The 18,695-nt window shown below is 44.7% G+C and overlaps 10 protein-coding genes across 10 annotated transcripts; 5 read left to right on the forward strand and 5 right to left on the reverse strand.

Moving 5' to 3' along the window:
- Positions 1–359: 359 nt before the first annotated feature.
- On the reverse strand, positions 360–1,505 carry N7483_000428 (DUF453 domain protein; the record flags this gene model as incomplete). The annotated part of the gene is made up of 1 exon (XM_057083866.1): positions 360–1,505. The coding sequence occupies one exon, from the start codon at positions 1,503–1,505 to the stop codon at positions 360–362; it is 1,146 nt and encodes a 381-aa protein (XP_056950015.1).
- A 491-nt stretch (positions 1,506–1,996) lies between these two features.
- On the forward strand, positions 1,997–2,837 carry N7483_000429 (RraA family protein; the record flags this gene model as incomplete). The annotated part of the gene is made up of 4 exons (XM_057083867.1): positions 1,997–2,046; positions 2,101–2,284; positions 2,339–2,506; positions 2,559–2,837. 4 exons carry the CDS (start codon positions 1,997–1,999, stop codon positions 2,835–2,837), a joined length of 681 nt encoding a protein of 226 aa, XP_056950016.1.
- Positions 2,838–4,193: 1,356 nt separating this feature from the next.
- Positions 4,194–5,310, forward strand: N7483_000430 (sugar transporter; the record flags this gene model as incomplete). The annotated part of the gene is made up of 3 exons (XM_057083868.1): positions 4,194–4,662; positions 4,721–5,080; positions 5,207–5,310. 3 exons carry the CDS (start codon positions 4,194–4,196, stop codon positions 5,308–5,310), a joined length of 933 nt encoding a protein of 310 aa, XP_056950017.1.
- A 1,490-nt stretch (positions 5,311–6,800) lies between these two features.
- N7483_000431 (glycosyl hydrolase family 43 protein) lies at positions 6,801–8,804 on the forward strand (the record flags this gene model as incomplete). The annotated part of the gene is made up of 7 exons (XM_057083869.1): positions 6,801–7,017; positions 7,091–7,174; positions 7,231–7,659; positions 7,816–8,219; positions 8,281–8,347; positions 8,392–8,430; positions 8,494–8,804. 7 exons carry the CDS (start codon positions 6,801–6,803, stop codon positions 8,802–8,804), a joined length of 1,551 nt encoding a protein of 516 aa, XP_056950018.1.
- Positions 8,805–9,169: 365 nt separating this feature from the next.
- On the reverse strand, positions 9,170–9,547 carry N7483_000432 (uncharacterized protein; the record flags this gene model as incomplete). Its single annotated transcript, XM_057083870.1, has 2 exons — positions 9,170–9,401; positions 9,474–9,547. The coding sequence occupies 2 exons, from the start codon at positions 9,545–9,547 to the stop codon at positions 9,170–9,172; spliced, it is 306 nt and encodes a 101-aa protein (XP_056950019.1).
- A 900-nt stretch (positions 9,548–10,447) lies between these two features.
- N7483_000433 (FAD-binding oxidoreductase) lies at positions 10,448–11,923 on the reverse strand (the record flags this gene model as incomplete). Its single annotated transcript, XM_057083871.1, is given in 3 exon segments — positions 10,448–11,261; positions 11,279–11,406; positions 11,492–11,923. 3 exon segments carry the CDS (start codon positions 11,921–11,923, stop codon positions 10,448–10,450), a joined length of 1,374 nt encoding a protein of 457 aa, XP_056950020.1.
- Positions 11,924–12,764: 841 nt separating this feature from the next.
- On the forward strand, positions 12,765–14,249 carry N7483_000434 (S-adenosyl-L-methionine-dependent methyltransferase; the record flags this gene model as incomplete). The annotated part of the gene is made up of 5 exons (XM_057083872.1): positions 12,765–12,944; positions 13,001–13,127; positions 13,212–13,335; positions 13,421–13,872; positions 13,939–14,249. 5 exons carry the CDS (start codon positions 12,765–12,767, stop codon positions 14,247–14,249), a joined length of 1,194 nt encoding a protein of 397 aa, XP_056950021.1.
- Positions 14,250–14,341: 92 nt separating this feature from the next.
- Positions 14,342–15,438, reverse strand: N7483_000435 (oxidase ustYa family protein; the record flags this gene model as incomplete). Its single annotated transcript, XM_057083873.1, has 5 exons — positions 14,342–14,595; positions 14,657–14,768; positions 14,847–14,965; positions 15,017–15,139; positions 15,201–15,438. 5 exons carry the CDS (start codon positions 15,436–15,438, stop codon positions 14,342–14,344), a joined length of 846 nt encoding a protein of 281 aa, XP_056950022.1.
- A 558-nt stretch (positions 15,439–15,996) lies between these two features.
- N7483_000436 (putative methyltransferase) lies at positions 15,997–16,899 on the reverse strand (the record flags this gene model as incomplete). The annotated part of the gene is made up of 1 exon (XM_057083874.1): positions 15,997–16,899. The coding sequence occupies one exon, from the start codon at positions 16,897–16,899 to the stop codon at positions 15,997–15,999; it is 903 nt and encodes a 300-aa protein (XP_056950023.1).
- A 977-nt stretch (positions 16,900–17,876) lies between these two features.
- N7483_000437 (uncharacterized protein) lies at positions 17,877–18,608 on the forward strand (the record flags this gene model as incomplete). The annotated part of the gene is made up of 1 exon (XM_057083875.1): positions 17,877–18,608. The coding sequence occupies one exon, from the start codon at positions 17,877–17,879 to the stop codon at positions 18,606–18,608; it is 732 nt and encodes a 243-aa protein (XP_056950024.1).
- Between the last annotated feature and the right edge of the window lie 87 nt (positions 18,609–18,695).

The raw sequence follows: 18,695 nt of genomic DNA on the forward strand, positions 1-18,695 counted from the left end.
AGTTCAGTGATTCAGTCACGGTTCGCCAGGTCCTGGTTCGATCTTCATGGCAGCGACTCTGCTGACTTACCACTTTGCCTTTTTTTCTCTCTTGTGAATGCGTGATCATTCAAATTAATACAATATGATTGCTATCGATTTACTTCTAGCTTCGATGTTCTGCTGCTTCTATGGGTTCTGCTGGGCCTAAGGTGGGGCACGAGTAGCCGCAGCGCAGCCCTAAAACGACAGGGAATATGGCATCGGCACAGTTTCCAAGGGAGATTTCTTTCTTCTACTCGACAAAAATGTGATTTAAGCAGAGATTTGATTTGTCATTAATTGGCAGATTGTGTCGGTTCTGTGAATTTTAATCTATTTTATTCGTTCTTCCAGAAAATCTTTCCTTCGAACAGACGACGTGCTGTCCGAAAGACAGTCCCAGAAGCTAGGCCACCGTCTGCATCGAATTTCGCTCCAACCAAGATATTCCCACTAGCATGGCCAATAGTGAGACCAGCAGGGTCGACTCGACTGTCACTGGCGACATCCGAGACGGTAGTGCCAGGAAGGTGAGCAGCAGCCACCAAAGCTAAAGCCACTGTAATCGGGACGGCCTTATGCGGCTGGCCCACTGAAAGAGCACGAGCGAGCAGATCGACATCGGAAGAAGTTTGCTTCTGCTCTACGTCACGTTTATCTGAAGCAGAAGGAGAAGCGACCATGCAAATCTTTGGGATACTTCCGGGCACATCAGATCTTGTCTCCGCAATGCCCATCTTAACCCCAGCCTGTCGGCGGATCGAGTTCAGCTTCTCCAGGAGAACCGAGTCCGCGTTGATCTCATCCGGAGTGAGATTTGTTGGGATCCCCAGATCAATAGCACGGACAAATACACAGGGATTTGCCGCATCGATACAAGTTACCTCAATCCCATCAAAGGTATCGACTGTATTGCCGGTAGGTAGTAACTTCCCGGTTACTGATCCCGCGGGGCTAAGGAAGTCAAGTTGAACGCGAGCAGCATGTCCTGCTACCCCATCGATAGCGAAGTCTCCACTTGATGCAGCCTCACCATCAACAACGGGAAAGGATGAGTGAATCACTTTTCCTGTATTGGTATTGTGGATGCGAACAACAGCATTGTCAGGTTCCTTAAGCGCATATAGCCCAGAATCAACAGCAAAGGGGCCAACGGCACTGCTCATGTTACCACAGTTGCTGGAATAGTCCACATCTGTGTTCCTTACGCCAAGAGAAATGAAAGTGTAGTCGACATCGGCATCCGGGCGCGTCGGTTTTCCTATGACGCACACCTTGGAGAGGCTAGAGATACCACCTCCAAGGCCATCAAGTTGGCGACCATAGGGATCCGGGCTGCCAATAACTCCACGAAATATGACATCCCATTCTGAGCGGGCCTGTGGGAGATCCTCTTCCTTGAAGAAGACGGCGCGAGATGTGCCTCCGCGGTAGTAAGCCGCTGGGAGTGAATGCTGCTTTTTCGTTCGTAGACCACCTGACATCGTGCTAAATGATGAACGAAACGGCAGAAGCTTGGCTCTTATTGAAGACATTTGGAAAAGAGAGAATTTTCCGCCTCCCTGACGAGAATCATAAGTTGCAAGGAGTACTCAACGGCCTAATCGGAATTATAAGGTTGACGGACCGCATCCGTCATCCGAGCGGCATCTCGGGACGGGGCCGAACGTTGGATTAATTCATCATCTGGGGCTCAATGTCGGGGATATTGCTCCGCAATTTAGGTAAAAGTTTCCAATTCGCCGATTGGGGCAAAAATAGGATATATTCATTACCGATGGCTCACCTCCTGAGGAATTTACTGGAGTTTCTTCTTGCTTTTCGAATATAGGCAATCAGGCTACAACTTGAAGCTCTGGAGGAACCTTGGAATCATTCTGATTCATTTAAAAATTTGGAGCAAAATTTGAATACTTCAAGTTATTTTGTGCCATTACATTGATCTTTGCTTCTGACCACCTCAAGTGCTACTAGGATGTCTTCCTCGGTCGATGGAATAGTGAAGGAGTTGCGGAAGTTTACGACGTAAGTATATGCAATCCAAGCGCACTTTGCAGCACAGCATTAACACAACTTCAGATGCGATATATGCGATGCCCTGATTAAAATCAATTCCAGCAGAGTTAAACATGGTGGATTCCTTCCCGGACTTACAATGTGGTCACCACAGCGGCAGGAGGGAGAGACGAAGATCGTCGGCCCAGCATACACAGTCAAATATGTGCCTCTGGATGATCCAAGACCCAAATTTCCCTCGCATTATGTATGATAAAAACCCTGATTCATACCGGCTCAAGCACTTGAAGGTTGATTGTAGATCGACAGCATTCCGGAGGGCGCTGTAATCTTCGTGTCGAGCCCACAAACTCCAAATGCGGTATACGGTGGATTGATGTCAACTCGCGCCATTGTGAATATGGCAGCTGGGGCTGTCATTGGTGGCCGATTTCGCGATCTGGAGGAGCAGCGAATGCAAAACTTCCCAGTAAGGATCTCTTTGAAAGATAATACTCGGGTTCAAACTTATATTCTGTTAGGTATTCGCACGCGATATCGGCACGGCACCCCCATATGAAACCGTCAAGATAGTCGCAGTGAATGAACCTGTCAAATTCCAGGTGGATGGACGGGAAGAGATTGTTGAGCCTGGTGACTATTTGATGGCCGATCTGCATGGCGTAGTTGTCCTTCCAGCAAGCCTCGCCCAACAAGCATTACCGCTGATGGAAAAGCAGGCGAAGGTCGACTCGCAGGTTAGCGCTGCGATGAAGGTGGGTATGCCTTTTGAAGAGGCTTGTGAGGAATTCAGAGGATAACGAATGATGAGAATTCATTAGGCGCAAAATAATATTGTGCTGCGATAAGACTCGGAGACCACACGTATACATGTGCAGGTGGTAAGTTCAGGTTTCATATCGAGCCGAGTTTGAATAATTCCATAGCCTCCTTCTCTCCAGGGCTGCCTAGTACGTAGGTGATTCTCAGGATTTTGACGGGGTTTATGGACTTTCCCTTGTCTACGTATCTCAATATCTGCATATGAATAACCACCAGCATAAGGGCCCAGTAGTCCGGGTCTCAAACATAGCAGAGACTCACTACACTAGCATTATCATTCTGAGCAGTGAGAATCCTTCAGTGCACGTGTAGCATTAATCTGAAAATTTCAGCCATTTGAATTTTCCAAGGCTCCAGATGTCTGTGAAAAAGGTGCTAAATTCCAATGTATGCTCAGGTGGGCGTTGACCCACAGCTCAACACGGAAAGAATGGCAAATGCTGAATCAACAAGTCAGGATTCTGCCCCAAGCCGAGTGGTCCAAGCCATAGCCAAATAGCAATTTCGCTAGAATGAAAAGGAAGTGGAAAGGGGCACCTCGACATCCACAAACTCGTCATGGGTACATAAAAATCATCGGCTGAGCCGAGTATCGGATCCGCCGACGGAAGGAAGCCGACTTCAAGTCTCTGGTTGATAGATGGAATGTGGCACTAATTTCATAACTCAAGTTTCTGTTGCATAAATAGACAAGCCTTCCACATGATTTTCATTTCTTTATGAGAGCTCTCTCTCAACTTTTAAGACTAGACAACCAGTATCACATTCCTGAGAGTGTTCTAAGGCTGTGTCAATAGCCCTCCAAGTTGAGAAAGTCGAGACAGGCTTCTTTTATCTTCCAAGGTTGAGCTTGGTCCATCATTTACTAGGCTTTTAATCGGCAACATTCCGTAGAGGATAAATCTTTTGGAAACTTCCCCACAAAATTTCTACGAGTAGGGCCTCCGGTGTCCAAGTAATAGTATGCAAAAACTCCAATGTAAAGTTTTGTGTCCTACTGAGCTCCTAAGTCTGAGCTTAATCCATTCATAATGGATGGAAAGACATCAGATGAAGCCAATCGGAAGCTCAAAATCAAAATGGCATGACTTTCCTGGGGGTTTAGCGCTTGATTGAATCATGCCAGTTGTGGGGAAAGCATAGTCACAATTTCATATGCCCTTTTAGGCGAGGTTGACCCTCCGTGAAAAGACTTCATGCGATGGCAAAGTTTACTTCTCCGGGGTAGAAGTATCCCCCATATTTCCTTCATCCCCGCAATTTCTTGATAATCCCCAGACCAATTCCAGCCAATTTTCTTCCTTGAACGAAGTGAATTCGTTCAAATTGGCACAATGCTTTCCAATTTCTGCAATGTTCACTCATTGCAGGTTTTCCTCATCGTCGGTCCGGCATTTATTCTTTATGGCTACAATCAATCCGGCCTCTCATCACTCCTCACTCTCCCGGACATGCTGAAGTATCTTCCCCAAGTCGGCTCTTCGACAATCAAGGGCGTTGTGAATGCAACACTGCAGCTTGGTGCCCTAGTCGGAGCCCTTTCATGCTCAAAGTTGGGCGACATCCTCGGCCGACGGAGGACAATCTTTATCGCGGGTATTCTCACCACAATCGGCCATATACTGCAGTGTACCTCCTTCTCCTTGGCTCAATTCGCTGTGGGTCGTGTCATTTTGGGATTTGGAATTGGCCAGCTGAGTGTCACCGGCCCCGTCTGGCAATCAGAATGCTCTTTCTCTGATAAACGTGGTCGACGAGTGATTGCTGCGGGAATCTATATCTGCGTCGGATTCGCCCTGGCTAGTTGGGTGGACTTTGGGTTTAGTCGCATTCGAACCTGTACAGTGGCGAGTTCCCTTAGCCCTGCCGACGCTGTTTTCTCTTATGATTACCTTTTCGATCTTCACTTTGCCTGAATCACCACGTTGGTTGATTCAAATGGGCCACATTGAAGAAGCCAGCAAGACCCTCGCTTGGTTGAACGACCTCACTGTCGACGACCCAAGCATCCAGCTTGAGGTAGCTCGTATTGAGAGCGCGATAGAGGCGGCGCCTAAGGCGCCTTTGAAAGATCTTTTCAGCAAACAAGACGAAGCCAGTATAATTATCCAATTTATGCAACAGCTTGTGGGCGGCAATGTCATCGCAACATACACAAAGACTATATTTGAAACAAACCTGCAATTGAAAGGCGATCTTCCTGCTATCCTTGCAGCGTGCTGTAGGACTTGGAAGTCTTTGTTTTCATTCGTTGCATTCGCCACAATTGATACTCTTGGACGTCGAAAGATTTTTATCATTAGTGGAGCAGGAATGTGTCTATGCATGATTATGATGACTATTTCAGCACGGTACGCCTCTACAAGCTATGGCGCGTCTATCGCCGCTGCAATTGCCATGTTTCTACCAAATGGTTTCCTTGTCGTTGTATATGCCACCTGGAGTTCTTGAATCCTTCGCCGGAAAAGATGGTGAGAAACGGTCATCCGACATATATCAGTCCGTTATTCAACATATTAGCCCTGTGAACTTGCGAAGGGCGGCTTGGCATGCCGGTCAAGTACTACGCATTGCGAGATCCATGCCAAGTTCCTCATTCTCTGCGTTTTGTGCTACCTGTCTCTACTTTGCTGCCCTGACATTATGGGCCTTGGGCACTTTGCGCCCTACGAAGTTTCTGATTCAAGATGCGGGAACCAACCAAACTGGGGCGGCCTTCCTCTTGGATGGCGAGTATGGTGGTGCTGCGCTACAGAGATTCATGATATCTGGTCAAAGTGTGCCGTTTTTAAAATCTTCTGGCGAGAACGTGCCTTTGAGTGATCGAGCCGGAGTCATGCGTGTCTTTCAACAAGCACTCGAATCAAAACAACGCGGGAGTTGCTCTCAAAAACAAACGAGAGCTTTGCATTACATGTTAACTGTACTAGGGGCTCAGAAAAGACCGAAATCTACTTTCGTATGAGGTGTGCCACAGAACAAAGTGAAAACCATTACCAGAAACCCTAGAATGCGTCTGAATGTGTCCAGATGTCTCGTTGAATTACTGGATTGCTTGAGATTTATTCACCTATCCAGAGGTCAACTAGAATATGTGAAAGTTGAGCCATACGGGTCGCCGGGTATTCAAGCTTGCAACTAGACTTTCCTGAAATTGCAATAAAAATTGAGGGGCGACATTCAAATGTTGGCATCTGACAGAGGGCACCAAGAATCTCCAGACCTCGGATGGGCGGTTCACCATATTCGTATATACCGATCATAATTACCGATAAAGAATGGTGGTGCATCGAGATCAATTTCAAATGCCATTCTTATATCTACAGGTCAATTAGACTTGCGTGAAATTGCATTGAACATCGAGGGGTAGCATAGCAAACTGAGGGGCCCAAGAACTTTGGATAGGTGGTCCACGATATTCGCATTTACCGATCACAGTTTCCGATGAAGAATAATGACGCCCCGGATTTACCGTATCAATCCATGACACGGTGTCTGCTCCGATCAGAATAGGCAGTCTCATATGGGACTTCATGCACGTCCCTAGCGCGAAAACACGCAGACATCATGGAGTAGCATGACGATCCATCATGGTGTGTTTGTAAGGAATGCACTGCTGTTGGCTGCTGTCTGATAATTATATGCTTGATATATGGTGTGAGAGACCTGTTAAGGTGATTACTTGTCAATCAAGTTCAGCAAATAAAAGGCAACATTTGAAGCACTTGAGAGTTAACCGAAAGCCTGAGATTATGATCATCCACATTCAACCCCGGAATCTGATAGCGAATGAAATATGACGACATTTTTCATTGCACTGACCCCGGTCTCCACTGAAAGGATTACCTATAAGAGCGTATTCCTTCACTCATGGAAACTCCAAGTAATTATTTCAAGTTTCCTAGATCTCCATTGGTATCAAGAATCGAGGGACAATCTTAATGCATTCTCCACTATCCCCTGTGGCAGTTATTGCTTTACTGCTCCTGCTGCTGGTGAAGGTTGATGCAAGCATGAAAAAGGCAAATAACTCAATTAGCAGAACATTCACGCCCACTGAGCGTTATTTTTTTGACGTCAATGGCGATCCTATTGATACAAGCAATGGAAAACTTAATTATGTCAATGGTTACTACGTTTGGTATGGCCAGAAGGCTTGTAAGTATACATGCAGGAAAGAATATCACCAACATAACTATATCCATCCACTAATATGATGTTGTTTTGCTAGCCTGTCCTGGATACAACAATGGGAATTGCGGCATTTGGTCCTGGACATCCCCTGATTTGAAATCGTGGAATTCCAACGGTGCCCGTACGTTATTTTGAGTTTTTAGCCACTGCTCCAAAGCTGATATCAAACCCTTCTAGTCTTCAACAGCACAGATCCCATCAACAAAGCGGCATGCACAGGTAGTATGGGGGGTTGTGGGCGACCTAAGATTGTTTATAACGGTCAAACCCAAAAACACGTCTTATATTCGTTCGCATCGCGGCTGAGTGCCCCAGGAACGATCCCAGTCTTTACTTCTGATTCTCTGACATCTGGTTATACATTTGCTGGATATAGCCACGTCAAAGGAGTTCCTCAGAACTGGACAGTTGAAGACTTGGGGCTTAGTGTTATTGATGGGACTGAGTACGTGATCTGGACTCAGTATGACTATACAGAAACTGTCGGCCGCGGAGCTTTGGCTGGATACTCATCCATCTATCCGCCTTTTATTCAAACTCTGCATCTACAGAAGCTGACACCTGATTTCCTCAACGGCACCGGCACCATGTGCCTGTGGTTCAGGGGTCATTCCCTATCTATGAGAATTCTTCCAATATTATTGATGGCCAGGTTGAAGCGCATGACTTTTTCAAACGTGGAAGTTACTACTATGCCCTTGGCTCAAGTAAGCTATACTTTTCTAATCCCTTCTATGAAAGTGACTGCTAACTTCATTACAGGCACCTGTGATAATTGTAATCAGTCAATTATTATATCCTATCGATCCAAAAACCCATCTGGGCGCTTCACACGTCAGATTGTGAAGTCCAGTTTCACTTGCGGTGGTCAGGTAGACGGCGTGGCCACAGTTCCAAGTCCAAATGGAAAATCTGGCTCGACATATCTACTCAGCGCAGATGCGTACTTATCACCTCCATATAGTTCATCTGCAAGTACTCAAGGGTTTAATGTTTTCACTCTTTCATTCAATGAAGATGGATCCATCAAGCCCTTGTCCTGTGACCCATCCATCAAATATACCGTCGAAGGCCCTGAAGGCAAATCTGATTTCCTCTCGGGCATTTACGCAGAAGCGACCGATAAGGCCCCTAACATGGGAAACTATACTGCTGCCAATGATGTTGTGCGTATTAATTCATGATTGGTGATACTATTTTTGAATTCCTCAACTAAATACATTACAGCCCTACGCCAACTTTTACCAGACTTGGGTTTCATCCAAACCCGGAAATCTCACTACTATTGGCATCAGTTATCTCAACCTCCTAATCCAACATTTGCCATGACTATTCAAGTCTTCCGCTATGCCAGTGAAGAGAAACTTTTATCACCATGTGCGTGTCCATATTCTTATATCTTCTATGTATCTTAGTCACTAACCCATCTATACGGAGCAGACTACATATGGGAAACGTTAGCATCGGTCTCAGTCGGCCTGGATGATACGTTGCAAAACTCCTTGCTCACATTCAAAGTACCAGTCGGCAAAACAGTCAAAGAAGGCGACTTGCTTGGCTTCACTCTCAATAGTGGATCACTTGGACAGCAGGGTAACGCACCTATTGCATACTTCATTAATGACGAGAGCGAGCCCAATCACAAACTGTATGCTGAAGCTCGGGGTCATGTATCTGAAGAAGAGGATTTGTCGCCGCCCATAAAGCTACTGCCTGGTCGTGAATTGAAGTGGTATGCTATTGTTGAATGAAAGCTGAAGCACAGCCTCTTAGCTTAACTTAGGCCTAACCCTATCAGCAATCAATTGACATGAAATGATCATGAAACAAACATCTATTTTCATATGTCACTGTGGCATGAGGAAAAAGTAACACCTGTGCATGTGGAAGCCTGAGGGAAGTTATCGCCGGGATCAATCAGAAAGGCGCATATTGTATTACGGAGTCACGATAATGTTGAAATTTCTGTGCACCGGAATTTAATTGATCAAAATTTAATGTAATTAATGTATTGTGACATATCAATCAACCCTCATTCTTCAGCCCTTAAAGTGCCTCGTTCGCTGTCATAATCCAAATATCCTGCCAGTGCTCTGCTCCGTGCCTTGAATTCATTTCAATCGTAGTTGGAACTAAGTTCCACAGCTTGCTCTTCATGATTGTTCCAGTCATAGTTGGAGGTCACTTCAACCGAGCGAGCTTGATTGTCGTTCACATCATAATTGGAACTAACATCAACAGCGCGTGCTTTCTGACTGCCTAAGTCATAGTTGGAGGTCAAGTCGATAGAGCGAGCATCGAGCTCATTCCAGTCATAATTAGAAGAGGCCTCAACAGCGCAGACAGCTCTATTGGTTAAGTTAGCATATTTATTGTCATGTATGAAAGGAATCATTGAGTGTTCAAATAGCAGTACATACTCCTTGATAGGTGCTGCACTGCTTGCTGTTAAAAGAGTGGAAATAATAATCAATACAGCGTTTGAATGCTTCATCTTCTGTAAAGTTACAGTATAAACTCAGGTTAAGAATCGTGGGATATGGAGGAATACTAGCTTGGGAGCCTAAAGGTTGATGACGATCATGGGAGAAACGAAATCCACTAGTAGGGAATGCATTAGTATTTATATTCTTGTCCGAAGGTCTCTAAGATTAGGTGAATAAATGTATGTGTAAAAAGTAATTTGTAGGTATTATTTTGTCATCTTGCCATATGTGGGGTTTAAGTAGCCTAGCGAGTCAAATGTACTCAGACTAGATATCGGTAGGAATTGGGTTATTGTGACACATCAATTGATCCCGTGAGGTATCGTCTGTCCCAACTTGACAGTATAATTTATCCTTGGTGAACTCAAAGGCTCTCGTATTAGATTGAGTGTAAGAACATGATGCCTCGAGGTAGATTATGTCGCCACCTCTATACAGTATAGAGCTAGATTGCTGGGAGGAGGGGGTATTCTCTCAGAGGTCTTGGTCGGACATCAAACGTTGCTCCAGAATTAGAGAGTGGCAGGGATAAGTCAGGATATTGTGCGTTACTTCAGCTTTGCGCATATTCAAGTTGTTCATTCTGCTGTGAAACAAAAGGGCATAGCCATCTGGCCCCTACCTCATAATAGGCGCTAATCGTGCACATGTGTACCTTAATCTGACTTTTCTCTAATTAAGCCTCGTCATCGTGAAATAAAATAATAAAATACATTTTGTGTAACCCATTCAATGTTCAAATGTTGGTATTTGGACTGCAGGATGCTCCAATATCTAGGTCATTACTCAACTTGAAGCGCTAGCAGTACCCACTACTGGAAATGCGATAACATTGAACCCTTGATATGAAACGAAAGTCATTTCTACTAGTATCATTTGAATATTAAGCTATATTATGATCTGTAGTGCTACCCTTCACTATTTTTCTGCTTGAATGGACAGCATATTCTTCCATCAGGGTCCCACTTTTGTCGGATCTGAGTGATTTTCTTCCATTGAGCATCACCCCAGCATTTGACCTTTCGTGCTTTGAAATCGGCTTCACCTGAAAAGGAACCGAGACGAAATGAACTTAATTTCTCGACTGTTGCATGGATCCATGAGTGGTATTTTTCGTCATCTTTCTCACTTTCATATATAGTGTATGTAGCAACATAGTGATCGGACTGCAAGCTGAAGGCCATGTCTGGCAAGTTGCGGCGGCTATGTGGAGCCAACGGGTACCACAGAACAATGCAATGTCGGTCCGGCAGTGTCATGCAGATTTCTTTGAGTATAGCAGCGACGTCTACATCATTTTTAACAAAGGAATTGTCGGCAAACCAGCGTCGATCACCTGGCCAGGCACTGACTTCATTCGCATACTCTTGTTGAAGGCTGTCCTCCTGACAAAACCATTCTTGGATTGCACCTCTTGGTCGGGTTTCGTGCGTAGGAAGTAAGGCCTTACGAGCCTCTTCAGTCTCCCCCTTCATAGTGACAAAGTAAACCGCGAAGCAGATCTCATCACTGCCATCAAGATACCTGCATACAGCAGTAATTTCTGTATCTTGATCAAATGTTGGGGTGATTTCAATGATCCAATTGAAAGCCTCCTGATACATGGATTGAGGAAATATGTAGCCTGAAGACCGAAAAATCTTCGGTGCTGGAAGAAGCTGAACTAGGAAGCGGGTTACGATGCCTGGAAAATCTGTTGTAATATCATGAGAAAACGATTCACTGGAATATTGGCATACTTACAAGGTCCCGCCCCGCGTGCCGCCCAGAATAGATCGCTATTTTCAACTTGAGAACAATTAACAAGATCCCCATCAGCAGTTACAACTTGAAGCGCTTTCACACGCTCGCAGGCCCAACCCCAGTTCTATATATCGTGGTTAACAAAAGCAAATACACAATCTAATAACTCAGTCAAATCGGGTCTGAGTGAAATTTAACTGAAAACACACCCTGGAATTCCATGACAGTCCTCCTTGGAGCAGGAATCCCCCAATCCCAACACCTGGATGATGACCAGCCCCCAGCATCAAACCACAGTCTTTCATTAGCTCCAGATCAACGTCACTTCGCATTCCAGAAGAGACCCAAGCCTCCTTTTGACTGACGTCAACCTGAAGTTCACGGTAGTTGACAAGGTCAATGAGAATAGAATTGTCGCTTAGACTCCATCCTGGGTATGAGTGACCACCAGACCTGACATTGATTTGCAGGTTTAATATCTTGGCCAACTGTACTGCTTTAATTATATCTGATTGTGTCCTGGCGCGTACGATGGCTGTGGGATGATAATTGGGTCGATTTGCATTGAACAATCTAGCCAAACGTGCATCTTCGTAACTCGAGCTGGGGGAAGTGTGAAGCCTGAGCCAAAGGATGTCCATATTTGCCTGTGGCGAAGGCAAACAGCTTAAAACAAATATGTGTATCGTATGGCCGCATCAATCAAATTTATGATTAATAAATGCACATGTGGAAGAAATCGTTTTGTCGACGAACGGTGCTACCATGGAGGAATATCACAAGCTTGGACGGCTGGCTACCCTGTTCTTATAGTTGGATGGTTTGAATCCTATCAAAAACCTGATTCGCATGTGTTGCACGACATCGCCATGTCATATACTTGCATCCATGTATCTGTGCTTTTGGGTTTTGCAGGAGGGAAGCGAAATTTGTGCGGCGGTGGCATGGAGAAAGAAAGAAGGGGATGTCATCTCGGTTTGTGCTATCTACGGGACACTTCGGACCAATCTACAGGAGCGGTTTGGTCCGATGGTTTTCTTTTTATATCGTCCTACCTTGCACATGTGCGTTCAGATCCTCAAAAATGGGTAATAGATAACTTGGAATTTTCAAGCAAACATGACGTCGTCTACTATTTCTCCATTCAATGACATTGTTTAATCAGACATGCCCAGTTGAAATAAAATTACTTAGGTCGGCATGTGTGTATTAGCTGCCCAGGGGTAAGCCCTTAGAGGCCGAGACTGGGGCCAAGGCCCAAGGCTGTACCCGAACATCCCGTGCTACTACCTAAATTTCTAGCCCTTCAATAAATCATTTAGCGATAAAATCCACTAATTCTTACACCAATAGACGAAATTGTTCTTTCATGATAATTTTGTTTTTTTTGTACTTAATCCAAATTGATTCTGTGATTTAAATCCCCCTACTCAAAATTTCAGAAGTATCACACTCGACCCTGATCCATCCTGTGACTTCACAATGTCAGGAGAGCTTCAGCAACTTGAAATTCAATCGCTTCTAGAGGATATAAAATGCTCGGTCGATCAATTTGAGGCCACGAAATCCGAACAGGCCCGTGTCCGTGCACTTGAGAAATCATTGAAATTGATCAAGGCTCTTGAACATCCCAAAGATGCGGTTCTCAAACTTTTCCTATCTGTAAGTTATACCAAAGTTGAGGGATCTCTCAAAGCCATCATCCTTACTTTCATTAGCCCACTCAAGCTATGGCAGTCAAAATTGCTCATGACCTTGGAATTTTTGCGATCTTAACTGGTGCAGCTACAACTACCTCTTGCAAGCAGTTGGCCGATCAAAGCGGCGCAAACTCACTGCTAGTTGGTTCGTTTCTCTTTCATTTGACTACTTACTCTCAATCCCAGCATTCGAATCCAACCTTGAGTGCCTAATATGGGAGCCTTCAAGAGCGAATCATGCGAGTTCTTGTTGCAATCGACTTTGCGCAAGAAGAAGGACCTGGAATGTATTCGCCAACTTCCCTTTCCAGGGAGATGACAGACAAAAAGTCAGGTAGCATTGTCGATACTTTGTATGACTGACTTATAACTCCATTCATACCCTCATTACAATGGTCCCTTTCTTTCTCCTTTTCCGAGCTAACGTGGTAAATTCAGATTTGTTGATTTTGCTCCAGCCATTGTGAAAACGCCAGACTTTCTGCGCGAAACAAACTACCAGAACCCTGAAGATCATTCAGCCGGACCGATTCAATATACCTATAACGTGAAAATGACCACATTCGAATGGCTAGCCAGGGATGTAGCCGTTCATGAGCGCTTCCACAATTATGTGCAAGGTGTTCGAGAAAGTCGACCATTTTGGGTTGACTGGTTTCCGGTGCAGGAGAGAATCTTGAATGGCTATACCGGAGCTCCAAGTGATCCGCTTATTGTGGATATGGCCTGTGGTAGTGGTCGGGATATGCTGGCATTGAAGAGGAAGTTCCCTGACTTAACTGGCAGAGTGATTCTCCAAGATCTTCCAGCGGTATTCAATGCCATCCATTCCCACGATATTGGACTTGAGAAAATAGGGCATGACATTTTCGATCGCCAGCCTGTTGAAGGTTGGTTACACAATCTGATGATCTAATTGTCTCGCTCTTTTCAAACTAACATCTCAATCATGATAGGTGCTCGCGTATACTTTCTCAAATTTATCTTGCATGAATTCTCTGATGACAACTGCATTAAGATTCTCCAAAATACCATCCAGGGAATGAAAAAAGGATATTCTAAGATCCTGATCGAAGAGTTTATTCTTCCCGATGAGAACGCAGGATTGTTTCATTCAATGGTGGACATGATATTGATGGTTGTTGGTCCTGGTATTGTGCGAACAAAGTCTCAATGGGCTACGATTCTGAAGTCTGTGGGGCTTACTGTGAACTTGATTTGCCATCCTGACGGTGACGGACCATCCATAATCGAGGCCGAGCTATGAGTTCAAAAGATATCTCAATAATGGGAACTTTGAAAGTAAACTCCATCTAGCGAAATAATAATTTTCTTTTTGAGCATTTCAATTTAGCGTCTTCACGGGCAGACTTCACCCGGCGCAGCATTCGTGCATGGTGGCTCAGAAAGCTCGACTGAATCCGAGTTTTTCACAGGCTCAGCTTCGATCTCATGTTCCATTGCGTATTGCAATATGGGCTCCAATTTACGACACTTGTGCCATACATTGAAATCTGGGTAGTTGATAGTGCGACCTTTCACCCAGCTTCGAGTTACAACCCCCACGTCGCCGTTGCACTGTATAACCTGCCTCAAAATATCAATGCAGTGATCTAAAACCTGTGAGAAAAATGTCGGGCAAAGTATTCTGTATCCATTTTTGTCTCTTCTTACCAATGTGAAGTCGAACAGTCTGGTTTGAGTCTGAAAACTCCGCTGGTTTGTTTTCCTCCTTGGAATAGTAGTCAAAATAGACATACTGTCGAATGAGATTAAGGCAGTGAAGCTGTGGTCTAAATTAGTACAATGAAGGAATATTGAGACAAAATGTTTCGTCCAAGTTAGTAAGAACCTTAGAACGAACCTGATGAAACACTTCTATGCCAACCGCATATCCATCGCCCTCTGACTCAACAACCTTGACTTGGGAGAGTGGTTTCCTCAAACCCGTCATATCCTTTGCTGAAATTTTCAGCTGGCCCACTAAGATTAATTAGTAATAGGAACATGGATAAGGGAGGTTTGATGTCTTACTATGAGTGATACGTTTCCACTCGGCATCCAGTCGAGGATTTGGGGGTCCTTTGTATGGGTTTGTATCGGAAAGCGCCCCGTGGAACCGACGAGTCTCATATTCCACTAGACCTGTGAAGGGGGCTATATGTCAGTTCTAGCGTGAGTGTTGCTGAGATAAACGGAGAGTGGAGGAAACACTTACAATATGCTGATAATTGTTTTGCACATGTAGAATCAGTAGGATAAGATTGACGCCAGGATATTATCAGAATGGTGAAAGACAAAATGAAAAGAAGAATGTGCAGACCCCAGAGCCACTTTGGGGTACGGAATCGGGATGATTGTAGATTTGACGATTCGAAGTCATCTAGGAGAGGTTGGTCATCGTGATCTGTTAAATCTTCCGTTAGATGTTTATGGCCCAGCGGTATTGAATCCATTTTAGCGGGAAACAATGCCAGGATAGTAGCGATATTGCCCTGTTGACTTTTCTTTTCCTGTCTTTTATGATATTTTGGGTTACACAGCGTGAATTTCGATTCTTCGATCAATCGATTGATATGTCGGATTGAACTGATCACCCTGACTTGGGTTCACAAGATACGGTATAGCCTGAGGAAGGTAGTAAGTGTACCTATATTGCACTTCTGTCATCTGGGCAATTTCATCATAACCACACGTGCCCCAGGTTCCATCTCTAGCTTCAAGGATTGCGTCTATTCAGCACTGGAACGTGCCCCGGAAGATAGAGGGATTAGACATCTCTTCATGACCCGGTCTACGATGGGTGCATACATATGAATTTGGAGGTACAGCTGCTCAGGATAAGATCCCTCAAGGGCTGAATTGAATAACAAATTGTAAGTTCTTTAAGGCTTACAAGAACTGTACCAAGTAGAAAAGATCTTCCAAATGTTGACATACTATTATTAAAATCTCCTCAATGCCAGGTAACAAAATCAAAGGTAAAAACCATGAAAGATTCAATTAGTGGCAATCTAGCCGAAAATCAAAGCCCTGACTTCAATGCTCTCCCTAGGTCTTGCCCCAACAGGAGTCCTACGATCCCAGAACGCAGTATGCGGCACCCATTGCGCTACACTCCCATCCTTGAATCCCTTTGAATCCGAGCACTTAAGTAACAAGCGCTCATCAGTCTTCATTCCAGACCAATAATGCCACTTCTGACCCTCATTAAACTGGACTCCCATCGTCTCCCCAACTCGATGCGGATACCGATGTTGAACAGCCACCAGATCACTTGCATCTACGCTCCCAGCCGCAGCGAATGCCAACGGAGAAGACTGGACGGGCTCATCTGTGGAACTTAATGGTTTCCAAACATTAACAATGCGATACCGTCCCTTGAGAAGTGTCTCTGCCTCTTCTTTATCCGATACATGGAGACGGACACGTTCTGCTGCAGCTGTGGCAGTTTGGTCAACGTGTGCCCGAGTAACGGGTTGCCGTGGTGCGTCGGCGTATCCGCGACGGATGGTATGATCGAAAATGATCACTTTGTGGATTTCTGGGATCGCAGATCGAAGCAGAGATTCGACTTCTGGGTAGTAATTTTCTTTAACTTCCGAGTCGGAGTCAAAGGTTGAGTAGGTTGTCTTCGTGGAGACGCTCTGTAGAGCGAGGAAGGAGTCTTTATCGAGGGTATAGTTTGTTTCAGTGGCTCGGATGTCTGTTAAAGAGACCTCTGCTTCATGTTCCCCATAGTTGCGTTGGGGTTGACCCGCGGGTGGTTGCTCCACATAATTAAATGGGGCACTGTTGTCTGGTGGTGGGGCATAGAAGGTTATAGATGCGGTTGTTAGACCGCGCGGAATATAGGAGGAGTCGGTGGACGGTGCGGTGATGGTAGTAGTAGTGGTGGTTGTTGTAGTTGCAGACATGATCTCAGAGGTATGCTTATCATAAAATTTGAAACTTGTTGCTGGTATAGAATTCAAGTTGTGGGTGGTTCAAGTTATGCAGAAGTGTATACTCCGCAGATCTCCACTTGAGTAAGTTGATGCAGGTAGATCAGATGGATGGACTGGACAAAGATGGAATAATAGAGTCAGTATAAGGGCTTCGGGAGTCTTATATAGATTCAAAGCTTTTCAAATAAGTCTTCAAGCTTGCTCAATGTTTGAATTAGTGATCAATTCCGCGAGAATAGCGTCATTATCGCATTTGTCATCTCGCCGAGAATTGCGGAGAAGCGGCCACTCAACGGTAATGCACGTAAGAGATGACCCCATTTATGGCTCAGATCACCTCATTCATACCATGTTTCTATTTCAATTCACTCCGACTCTGTTTTATAATCAACTAAAGCTCTTCTATGTAACATCTGCAATGTCAAATCGATATAGGGAGTGCGGGGAATTACAAAGCCTAAGGGTCAGGTGGCAACCCTGGAACATGCCGAGGTATCACCAAAGGAACTTTAAGGTGAAAAGAGATGATAAATTAGAGATCAGATGAATTTATAAAATATGAAATATGGAATATGAGCTTGAAGAGATGAATAATTCAGGATCTTCAGAAAAGACATGAAACATGCACTCATAAGACGAAATAGACCTAATGAAACAGGTACATTCCCGTTGCAGAATCTATTTAGTGAACATCCAGGATAACCTTGTAAGGTCAATTTAAGCTTCAATTTATAGCTTAATTTCTTCCTAGCGTGCATAGTTTTCTAATCAGATCACCTTAATCCAAGGGCACTTTAGGGCTGATGTAGCGGATATCATTATGACAACATTTGAAGGTCGGGAGTAATGACCGACTTTGCCATCTGAATTGATATCAAAAAACCTCGAGATCAGACCATATATCGACTAAAACAATCAATATTGTGATTTCAAATATTGCTCTCCTCATGCTTAATCACACACGCACCATCCACTGGCATCTCCGCCCTATCATTAGGGAATATACAGGGAACAGTCTACCAAGCCAACCACGACGGATAAACCTCTATCAAACCCTCGTGAAGCCTGTTTTCCTACGTCGAGAATTCTCCAATGCCTCCGCAAATGCCTCACAGCGCATCCTTCCCGCCATAAAAAACGAACACGCGGACCTCCACTCCCACAGCAACAAAATCCTCATCTCATTGAACCCGGACGAACAAACCCGTTATCAAAACCTATTCACATGGGAACTAGCCCGCCACATCATAGGCGAAGAATTGATTATCTATCCAGCCATCGCAAGACATGTCCACGGTGGAAACGCCATCTCGAATAGAAATCGTACCGAGCACCAAGAAATCAAGGAACAGTTGAAAATGTTCCAGGGTCTTCGATCAACAGATCCGCGATTTGCACCGACGCTGGAAGCTCTGATTGCCGATCTACAAACACATACCCATAGGGAAGAGACAGAGGATTTGGTTTCATTGGAAGAAGTGTTATCTTCTGAACAGAGTGAAGCATTGACGGGCTTATTGAAGAGGACGAGGATGTTTATACCGTCCAGATCGCATCCGCTTTCTCCGAGTAAACCGCCGTTTGAAACAGTTGTGGGATTGTTGACAGCGCCGGTTGATATGGTTGCGGATTTGTTCCGGAAGTGGCCTCATCATGGTGAGAGTGAAAAGAGTATTTAGTTACTCGGGACCAGTCAAAAATTGGAAGGTCAGATGAAATGAATGGTTGGTCTCTGGAGTGTATAAATGGGAAGTTTATCCATAGAT

Source organism: Penicillium malachiteum, assembly GCF_028827825.1.
Source record: "Penicillium malachiteum strain IBT 17515 chromosome Unknown utg000001l:1.0-8184562.0:1.0-8186909.0, whole genome shotgun sequence".
Taxonomy (NCBI): Eukaryota; Fungi; Ascomycota; class Eurotiomycetes; order Eurotiales; family Aspergillaceae; genus Penicillium; species Penicillium malachiteum.